The sequence below is a fragment of the Rhinolophus sinicus genome, linkage group LG03 (assembly GCF_036562045.2).
Source record: "Rhinolophus sinicus isolate RSC01 linkage group LG03, ASM3656204v1, whole genome shotgun sequence".
Lineage (NCBI taxonomy): Eukaryota > Metazoa > Chordata > Mammalia > Chiroptera > Rhinolophidae > Rhinolophus > Rhinolophus sinicus.
In genome coordinates this window covers 64,232,148-64,242,937 of record NC_133753.1, presented here as the reverse complement: position 1 = coordinate 64,242,937, position 10,790 = coordinate 64,232,148, and the positions used below count along the sequence as shown (strand labels likewise).

General features: G+C 55.9%; 1 protein-coding gene across 1 annotated transcript; it reads left to right on the top strand.

Annotated features, from left to right (window-relative positions):
- Positions 1–649: 649 nt before the first annotated feature.
- Positions 650–3,128, top strand: CHAC1 (ChaC glutathione specific gamma-glutamylcyclotransferase 1). Its single transcript, XM_019725542.2, has 4 exons — positions 650–665; positions 767–1,137; positions 1,560–1,595; positions 2,017–3,128. Exons 2-4 carry the CDS (start codon positions 889–891, stop codon positions 2,416–2,418), a joined length of 687 nt encoding a protein of 228 aa, XP_019581101.2. The 5' UTR covers positions 650–665; positions 767–888; the 3' UTR covers positions 2,419–3,128.
- The last annotated feature ends 7,662 nt before the right edge of the window (positions 3,129–10,790 follow it).

Here is a 10,790-nt window from a genome sequence, read left to right as displayed (position 1 = left end):
CCGAGGCTACGCCCTCACTGAGGTCCGCAAGCTCACGGCGCCCGGCCTGGCTCAGCTTCACAGCCTCTGCAGAATCCCTTGTCAGCCCCGTGACTCCGTTTCTCCATTTGCTCACGTGGGCCAACGACGTGAGACACCTGTGCGGAATGCGGAGGGTGCCTCCGACGGCTTCTCCAGAGTCGTGCTATCAGGCGGATGGAGCCCCAGAGACAGGCATTTACGCCGCCCGGAGAGCTCCTTCTGGCCAGGTCCTGCACTGGCCCTGGTGAGACCTGGTGAGCCCAGGGCCAGTGCAGGGCATGGTCAGAAGGAGCTCTCTGGGGTGTCTGGGGTGGCAGTGACTTGGCCAGGTGCACCCGCAGAACTTCTGGGGAGACACCGCCTGAGACCCGCCTGCCGTGGTTCCTGAAAGACCCAGGTCATAGAGTGGCAACAGGGGGACGACCAGTGTCCGCGTCCGTGCCCACTGCCCGCCGCCTGACGCAATCCGAGGCGCGCTTGCTGCATGCCAAAGCTTGAGAAACCTCCCCCGCCGTTGCATCACTCCTGACAGGTTTTCTACAGAGATGGAGCCGAACCAATCAGCGGGCGCACTGGACCAGGGGCCGGAGGCTCAATTACCCACTCAGAGGGCGGCGCGGTTAACCGGGCAGCAAAATACAAAGGTAATTGGCCAAAAGGGAATTTTCCCCGCCCCAATCACCGCGGCAGCTGGCTGCGGTGGGCGGGGCCTGCCAGCCGGAGGGTTTATAAAGGGCCTTGGCAGGGGCCGCGCAGCTGGAGCGACCGAGCGGTGCCAGGCCAGGTGTGCGTGTCCGTCGGTCTTTCCGTGCCCGCGCCGGAGACCTGTCCGGGAGGCCGCCCGGGCCCGTCCCTGTGCCCGGCACCATGAAGCAGGAGTCTGCAGCCCGGAACACCGGGCCCGCCTCGCCACCCCCCGCCTCGTCACCACCCTCCTCGTCGCCTGCGCAGCCGCCCCGGGTCGAGGTCGACCCTCAAGCGCTGTGGATTTTCGGCTACGGCTCCCTGGTGTGGAGGCCCGACTTCGCCTATAGCGACAGCCGTGTGGGCTTCGTGCGCGGCTATAGCCGCAGGTTTTGGCAAGGAGACACCTTCCATCGGGGCAGCGACAAGATGGTGAGCATCAGATCATGCCCCGGAGAATAAGGTGTTGCGGTGGGGGCAGGATAGTGGGCGCTGGTGCCCTGAAACGTCCGGGGCTCTCTGGGCAGACTGTGACTCAGTGCTGATGGGGGATATGTGTAAACCTGTGTCAGGGGTTTGTGGCTTAAATTTGTGTGCCTAGTGGATCACTCACTGTATGGTGGCTTGAGCCTGTGATCCTGTGGATCACTGTGTTGATGAATATTTCTGCTTATCAGTCCCGGCCACTACCTGTATTTATTTCTCCTACATCCATGCATCACTCCTTCCACTTTCTCCTGCATGAGTGGGGCTCTCTGAGGCCTGGGCCGGCAGGGTTGATAAGGATTTCCTCTGGCACTGATGGCAGAGCTGATTTTTAACTTGTCCTTTCAAAATCTTTCTTCCCTTTCTAGCCTGGCCGTGTGGTGACCCTCCTTGAAGATCATGAGGTAAGTGCCTGAGTGAAGAAAAGGACCCTGGGGTCCAGTATGGAGGGGTGTGGACAGACAGAGCTTGTGGGTCCTTGGCTGCAGGCCAGATTAGATGTCCCTCTGGTGGAAGGGAAGGGTGGTCTAGCTCAGTGCTTCTCACAATAATCTCCCGAGGATCTTGTTAGAGCCCAAAACTCAGATTCCTAACGAGCTTACAGGTGATGACGCTGGTTCTCAGACCACACTCTGAGTAGTGATCTTGTTCACCCTGGGTCTAGACCACCCTGTCAACCCTTGTTAAGAAAGGGAGAATGAGGACTCGATGTGTTGTTACGAGATGGCTCATCAGCCCTCGTCCCATGTCCTTAGAGAGCACAGTCCTGGGGTGGGACCAGCAGGAACGATTGTGACTGACCCAGGTGCCCGTGTTTCCTCCTAGGGCTGCACTTGGGGTGTTGCATACCAGGTGCGAGGTGAGCAGGTGAGCGCAGCCCTGAAGTACCTGAACGTGCGGGAGGCCGTGCTCGGTGGCTATGATACCAAGGAGGTCACCTTCTACCCCCAAGATAGCCCTGACCAACCACTCAAGGCACTGGCCTACGTGGCCACCCCACAGAACCCTGGTTACCTGGGCCCTGCGCCTGAGGAGGCCATCGCTACACAGATCCTGGCCTGCCGTGGCTTCTCTGGCCACAACCTTGAGTACTTGCTGCGCTTGGCAGACTTCATGCAGCTCTGTGGACCCCAGGCACAGGATGAGCACCTGGCAGCCATCGTGGACGCTGTGGGCACCATGCTGCCCTGCTTCTGCCCCACCGAGCAGGCTTTGGCACTGGTCTGAGGGGCTGAGCCCCTGCAGGGAGTGCCTACATGGAAAAGGGGGCCAGGTCCCCACTTCTGTGCACAAAGACAGACTTGATACAAGGAGCCCAATGAGAGGACTCATGGCAGCAGGGGCATCTCTACCTAAGCCCTTGCCTGTCTGTCAGCCTCCAGCTCCCTCCTGCCTGATACTGACTTACTACTTGAAACTATTTATTGCACCATGTTGGTGTTGTGGGCAGGGTGGGGGCCTGCCCTGGACACAGGGGCTCTGCTGAGTGGTGCCCCACCCTAGACACCCGGTGCCTGACCAGATTCCCCTCAGTGCTGCTGCTAACCCCACACTCCCTAGGCCTCAACCTCCCCAGGGAGCCTTCAAGAGGCTGGACCCCCCAGATCACCCATTCCCTTGCCCCAGAAATACCGCCTAAGAAAGGTGTCAGCCTGCTGATGAGGGACAGGAGGAAGTGAGGAGAGGGGCCCTGTAGGAACTGAGGCCCCTGTCAGCCCTGCTTATCCCCCAGGTCCCCCGGGCAAAGCTGGGTCTGGAGCCCAGGCACAGCTGCTAAGGCTGGGCCTAGGTCTCTAAGCCATTGGCTGTGCTTCCCTGTCCTGTGTGTCTGACCAATCCTGTCTATCTGTTCATCTATTGGTAGGAAGTTTATCACTATAGGCCCTGGCATCATACCATCTGTCCCATAATATTATCTATAAACGGATCTCTTATAATCTGTGCTGTGCTGGAATGTGGTTCTTCAAAGGGGTCGGGGCGAGTGGGGTTGTGAAGCCCTGGAAGTCTCATAAAAGGGGAAAGGACTCCCTTTCACTGCATCCCTCTCTCCCAGGGAGCGGGCAGCTCAGCAGGCAGGACTGCAAGGTTACACCACGCGTATGGGTACCACTCATGTCTCAGTGCACACATAGAACACCCCTTAGTCAGGCAGAATTCAGCCCACGCGGCTGTATGTGGCAGCCCTGTGAACAGTGTCTTTGCCACCGACCTGGTACCCTGTGTCTCCTCCTAGCTGCTTTGAGGAGGCTGGTGGACTTGGAGCTCAGAATGGGGCTTCCTGCAGTTGCAGGGCCAGCTGCCACCTCTTCCTGACATTGAGGCTAGATCTCTGGCTTTATCGGAGGAACACGTGGGATAGGGTAGGGTGGAGACAACTTCTGGGACCATGCTGACAGCAACTCCTGTGGTCTGGAGGGCTTGGTGACCCTCTGACTTTTGAGGTCTTGATGTTCATTGTTACTTCCTGGGGTGTGGGTTGTGTCTTCTGTCTTGTCCTGACCTGCCAGGACTCTTCCCTAATGGAATGAGTTGCTGAGATACCCTCTGGGCTACTGCTTGTTCATCCCGCCTGCCTCTGGCTACTCTTCACTGGCGCTGGGCCCCAGGATCTCATCCTGACCCTGGGCTCTGACACTCGGAATGGCCCCTCAGTGGGCTCAGCCTCTGCTTCTGGACCTGCAGAATGGTGTGGGGCTCAGATGAAAGCCTTCAGCAGAAGAGCCTGGCTGCAACCCAGCCCTTCCCACAAGCCCACCGACCTCCAGAAAAGTGTTCAGCCCTCGGAGCATTAGTTTGCATTGGAACACTGTGTGGTGTGTGTTGCTGCTACTTCTGTTGTGGCTGGTGTCCTGGATTGGTCTGGGTGTCCCCAGCAGGGTCATCTCTGACCAAGTTGGTCAACGTTGTGCCTGGGGAAGCTGCCCATGTGTTGGCAGCCTCGTGTCTTGGCCATTGATGGGAAAAGTGTGGAGTCCGGCCAGATTCTTGGGATCTCAGTCAGGACAGCACAGCAGGACGAGACAATGGGTGGCAAGGAGCCCTGGGCGGCCGCCTCTCGGGCCTCCTGTGCCGAGGCAGGGCCGGCAGTCAGTCTGGGTGCTTGGAGCAGACCCTGCTCTACACCAAATGGGGGTGGGGAGGGCTGCTGCCAGTTACACATGGGTTCAAATTCTTCAAGTCATTCATTCAGCAGGTATTTACTAAGCTGCTATAAGCCAGTTACCATTCTAGGCACTGGGGGTACAGCAGTGAAGAAATCCCTCTCCTCAAGGAACTAGGAGCCTAGAAACTCTGAATGGTGACTGTTCAGTATGAAATTGTGCTGTGATGGGAGGAGATAAGGACACTGCACTGAGAAAGGGTTCCTGGCCGGGTGGGGGTGGTCAGGGAAGGCTTACTGGGGGAGAGAACAATGAAGCAGAGCCCAGAGCTGGAGAAGGGGTCTTAAGTGAACAGAGGCAGGGAACAGCTTGTGCTAGTGAGGGAAACAAGGTGAGATTAGCTGGGACAGAGTGTGTGGGGGAGGGGACACCGGGCTGCACAGGTGGCAGGACTGCATCCTGCATCCTGCTGGCTGGCCCGGTGAGCCATGTTGTGGAGGTGGCATTCTTCCTGGGTCAATGGGCTCCTTCTGTGGACTCTGGGTGGGGAAGAGACAATAAGGAAACTGGCTGCAGTGTCAGATTGGAAGAGGAAGGCCAAAGGGAGGCCCAGGAGAGGTGAAGGTGACCTGAGCTGAGGTGTGTCAGTGGGCACAGACAGGAGTGTGGATCTGAGAGCAGGTTAGGGGGTGAGGTCAGCAGGATTCGGTGTGGCTGGTGTGTTTGAGTTTGGGGGTACCCGTGTGGGCAGTGGCATCCAGCTGGATATGTGGGTCTAAGACTCAGGAGAGAAATCAGGCTGCAGTTAGAGACTGGGAGCCATACATGGGCTTGAGAGAGGAGAGAAAAGAGAACAGGGTCCAGCCCAGCCCTGAGGACCCCAGCCCTGGTGGCCTGAGCAAGACAAGAACAGTTGAGAACAAGCAGCTCTGAGGTGGAGGAGAACCAAGAGGGCCAGGCTTATGCTGCCAAGACGTCAAGGACAGTATGGACAGGAGTGTCCACTAGATGAAACGCTGGGGGTGCTTGGTGGCCTCAGTGAAAGCAATTTCAGGAAGAGTGGTGGGAAGCCAAAGGCAGGGGATATAGACAGCTCTCAAAACATTTGGCTGCTAACGGGAGAGAAGCAGAGGAGCAATGGAGGGTGTGGGGAGGGCACAGGTGGCTCAGGACCCCTTTACAAATGAAAAATTATTGAGGCCTCCAAAAGCTTTTGTTTATGTGGGATATAGCTATTGACAACATTTAGTGTATAAGAAACCGAGAGGTTTAAAACGTATGAAATTAAAGATAATATATACATTACATGTTAACATTTTTAAAGAAAAATTATTTTATTTTCCAAAACAAACAAATTTAGTGAAAAGCGCGGCATTGTTATATATTTTTAATGTCAGACAATGGAAGTAGCTGGATTCTCATCTGCTTCTATGTTCAATCTTTTGCAAACCCACATATCATATAGTTCTGGAAAACTCCATTGTACACTCATGAGGAAATGAGAGTAAAAAGGCAAATAACCTGTTAGTATTATTATGAAAATAGTTTGGACTTCAAAGAGCCCCTGAGAGGGTTTTGGGACCCCTGCCCCAGGGGTCCCTGAGCCATTTTTGAGGAATTCTGGTGTAGGATCATTAAAATTTTTTTGGTTTCTTTTCTTTTTTAGTTGGAGGGATTCGAGCAGGGTGATGTGTGGGCGCCCAACCTTAGGTTGCAGCATGAAGGAGTTTCCGAGTTAGCAGGAACCTCAGAAATCATCCTGTCCATCGCTCAGGGACATCCTTCTGGAGAACTGAGGGTGAATAGGAAAGATCAACCAATTCAATCCCCATTTATTGAGTCTACAAGGTCCACAGAGCCCTGGACCGCCAGCTGTGAGAGACAGAAGCACCCTCAAACCTGGTCTGGGATAAGGGCAACCCCAGGAACTTAGGGGATGGGGCAGAGGTGGTCAGGTGTGGGAGAGCCTTAAAGAAGCCACACGAACCCACCAGGTAGAAGGGACATTCCAGACGTGTGGCTATGGCTCCAGCAAAGTAGGGAGGGACGCAGTTTGGCAAGTAGCTCTGTGAAGGGAGCCTTGGGGCGTTGGCGGTCAGGCTGAAAGCTGCTTTGGAGTCCGTTCATGGAGGAAGTGATAGACTTTGTCCTGTAGGGAAGTTGAGCTCTGTGGTGATGTTTTTGTTTTTTCATGTGTTTTTCTTCCCACAGAAGGGGCTTTGTTTTTATTCTTTTTGTTTTGTCTGCTTGTCAAGCAGACATGGCGTTCAGGCCTGGGTTTAAGGAGGCTTGTGCTTGTGGCAGAGGAAAGATAGTTCGAAGGCTGCAAGACCCAGGGGGCGTCAGTTGCAACCGTCCAGGAAGGTGCCAGGAAGGGCTGAACCACGCACTGGGGATGTGGGGACAGCTCGTAGGAAATGGGGGTAAGCAGGAGGAAGGAGACTGGGGATCTCATAGTTTTGCTGAGAAGGGGCCTAGACTGTGCAGGCGACGTGATGAACCACTCTGGACTCCATGCACCCGTTTAGGGCTGGCAGGTCCCTAAAGGTTCTCCAGGTGATTCCTCCCCCGGCCCCCCTGCCCAGAAAGGACCACATACCTCTGGGGCCTGTCACTGCCCTGAAGACAGTGGAAGCAGCCATATCAGTCATCAGAGAAGCAGAAGGTGTGGGGAGATGGACCTCAAATGGGAGAGACCTCGCCTTTCCCCAGGCCTGGCTCTGAGGAGGGTCGGGTGCTGCAGGATGTGAACCCCACTTCAGTGCCCAGGGACAACTGGGGGAGGCAGCAGTCACAGGGAGTGTCCCTAAGGGCCAGGCTCGCACCCCATCGCCAGGGCGACCACAGATCCCAGTATGCCCAGGATATGCCTAGTTAATCGTACTTTCCTGGAGTAACTATTACTTTCATTCTCAGAAGCATCCAGGTTTGGACACTAAATTGCATGGTGGCTGTGGAAATTGGAACTGAGCAGTGAGCATTTCTTTATCAGGTGGCTGTCAAAGAGAGTTGGCCAAAGCCCCTGAGCAGGCCTATCCTCTGCCCTCCTCGTCCCCAGCCCAGCGGCCCAGGGAGGCCACTCTCCTCTGCCCTTCCCTGGTTGCCTTGGAAGAGTTGCCCCCCATCCAGGTCCATCCTTCTGGGTTCAGGCCTGCCCCTGCCCTCACCCCTACCCTGGGCATTTCCTCAGGAGAGAGGGAAAGCTGGAAGGAAACACCCTGAGGGCTCAGCCACAGAGCTGCTCTCCAGTCACTGACCTGCACCTCCACCCAAGCCCTCTCCACCTCCCCCGTGCCTGACCCTCCCCCTTAGGCCAGACCCTCCACGCACACTTATCCCACTTATCCGCATGCTCTGCTCCTCCCCTGGCGCTTCAGTTGCCTCCTTTGCTCTGTTCTGGATCCTGCCCCTCACCCTGGCCCCTCCCTGTTCCACTGGCCCACCAGTAAGGCGGAGCCCAGGGTGAGCGCTCCCCACTTATCTAAGCTCAATCATGGGACCCCCGCCTTCTTTCTCACACCTCCCTCATCACACCTCCACACACCCACTACCACCACTGCCCGCAGGCTCCCTCTTTCTGGGGGTGATTGTCATGACCGCCAACGTGATCCACCTTCCCCCGTTTTGTGCCCTCCCTGGATATTTATTATCCACGTAATGTGAAATGCAGCTCCCGCCACAACCCTCCACACTGACAAACTCTGACAGCACCTCACAGCTCTCAGGATGAAGCCCTCTCAGTGGCCTGGGCTCTGCTCTCCCCTCCAGCCTCGGTGCCATGGGGGCCCCACCCCACCTCCCGTGCTCACGCTGTCTGCTGTTCTCCTCCCACCTCACGCTATTTCTGGCCACTAAGTATTTGCTCTTACTGCTTTCCCTACCTGAGAACTTTGCCCAACCCTCTTCCATCCTTCAGAACTCAGTGTCAGCATCATGCCGCCAGAAGCTGCTGCTGCCCTTGGCAGGCAGGGGCCCCTCCTCATGCCCACCCACCCCCCGTTTTGTGCCCAGCATGTTTTATTGGTGTGATCTGCTTGCAGGTCTGTCCCCACTAAACCAACACCCCACCCCCCACCAGCCCCAGGGCAGGAACTGTGTGTAGCCCAGCTTGTAGCACAGATCTGGGGCCCCATAGGAGCTCAGGGGACCTACAGGGAACAGGGCTTAATGGGACACCCTTCTGAACGCAATGACACATGTCCCATTAGAGGACAAGTCTCCGTGAAAACTTCAGTCATAGCCAAGGGAGAATGCCAAGCTGCCTACCCAGGCTAATATTCAATCTGAATGTTTATGGGCACAGCCCAGGAATGTGGGACTGGGAGCTACCCGGGGCAAGGACGGGCCAGCCAGGTATGGGCAGCCCCAGTGCACACCTGACGGGCCGCGCTGATGCATGCACGCCAGCGGCTGCCATCCTGGGCTGACTCTCCCCCCACACCACTCTCTCAGTCTGAGAGATGCCGGGCTCTCAACGCACGAGGAAGGAAGGGCCGCCCTTCGGCAGGTGTACCAGGGCAGGGTCCACATCCTAGGTAGTTCTCCCCACTCTGGGCACTAAGCTGGAGGTCTGTGTGCCTCTCTCAGGGGGAGGTGCTCCCCAGCCCCACAGCAGGGGGAGCTTGGCCTTCCCTGGCACAGCCTGAGGGTGTTGGTGACTGGGAGGGGTAGGCGACAATGACATGCCCACCTTGGCTTCCCCCTACTACAGTCAAAGACTCCAGCCAGCACAGCCCCTTCGGGCCTAGTCATGTCTGCGCCAGGTCAGGATCGTGGCAGGGGACGGGGAGTATCAGACACGTGTGTGGCTCTGGCTGGGCAGGATGCTGAGTCCAATGGGGAGGGGGAAGCAGATGACAAGCTGCTGACGTGGGTGCCTGAGTCATGCGTCCACAGTAGGCCCTCACCCATGGGGATTTCCACAGGAAGGGAGACCCAGTTCCTGCTCACAGCCCTGAGAGGCATGATACACATTGAACAGATGGGAGCTGACCTGACAGAAGCCTGCAATGTGCAGGATGCCTTCTTACTGTCTTGCACCCTCCATTCCCTTCATCCTGAAAGTTTCTTCCTGCCAGCTCCAGCCTGACTAATTTGTCACTCAGACTTCAGGGCTCAGTTTAGATGCCATCTCCTGTAGGAAGCCTCCCTGAACCTCCACTACTCAACTACCAAGGCCTGGCTTTGTAGCCCTGACACACATCTCCGACACCTGTGCTTTTTCTCTTGCAGCTTTGATAGTACTGTGTTGATAGCATTTGTTGAATAAAAGCCCACTTACTCAGCAAGAGGAATGCACTAGTGAGGGAAAGATGGGGGCTGTCTCCCCACAAGAGGGGCTATGCAGCGGAGGGAGTGTGGGCTAGGTAGGGGTGCAGGAGAGGGGTGGACACCATGACCATCCCCCACCCCAAATCCACCAGGGCCTCATACTGGTCAGGGCACTGCACTGCGGTTTAGTTGCAGAGAAAGAGGTTCCAGTCCCTGTTTTAAGGTCCTGGGGCTTTTCCTCTCTCTGGGTCTCCATCTCCTCAAATGTAAAATGAAGAGCTGCACCCAAAACGAGGTCCCATCCAGTTTCAGTGGCTCCTCTTTTTCAGGAGGGACATGGACTTGGGGTCAGAGGGACTGGGTTTGAGAACCAGGGCTCCACGTACCCTGTGAATCCTTGGAATGTCTGTGATCCGCAATTTCTTCATCTTTAAAGCGGCACTGATAATCACAACTACCTCTCAGATTTTTGGGATTGGATGCACTAGCAGGTGAAAAACACTCTACACTTGAAAGCTCTATGTGAATGTTGATTATCACTGTGATTTAACACAATTATTTTTCACGAACACTCAATTAGTTACTTGATTATCTCTAATCTCGCTAGAGTATAAGCTCCATGAGGGCAGGACCCAGCATCTGCCTGTTCGTTGCTGTGTCCTCGTATCCTTGGTGCCAGCACAGAGCCTGGCTTATCTCAAGCCCTCAAAACAATATTTGCTAAACAAATAAATGGATACATGAGTTGACTTGGACGAATGACTGGATGAATGAACTCCACTCACTTAGCAGAGCACAGAGGACAACTCAGACTGACTGGCATGCAGGGAGAAAGGGAAACTGGGGAGGAGGTACAGGAGGAAGGGAGGGCTCCCTGGGCTGCCCAGGCTCTGCAGGGGAGGGTGGGCGAAGGAAAGGCTAGTGGGGAATGATAGAAAACAAACTTGGGGCAGTGAGTCGAAGCTGCTTCAGAATATGCTAGGGCTGGGTACCTTGAGTGTTACCTCTCCTTATGAGCCCTATTCCTGGTCAGTGCCCTCATCCACCTCTCATAGCCCCTGTCCTGCCAGCCAGCTGGGGAGAGAACGCCGGAAGGAGAGCTGGCTGAAGCCAGGCCATTCTGGTTTGTTTACCAACAGCACGGTCCTCCTGGGTCCTGATACAGCCAGCAGCATCTGACCCAGCTAAATATATCTCCTCTGCTGGCTGGGACCACACAGCCAGCCC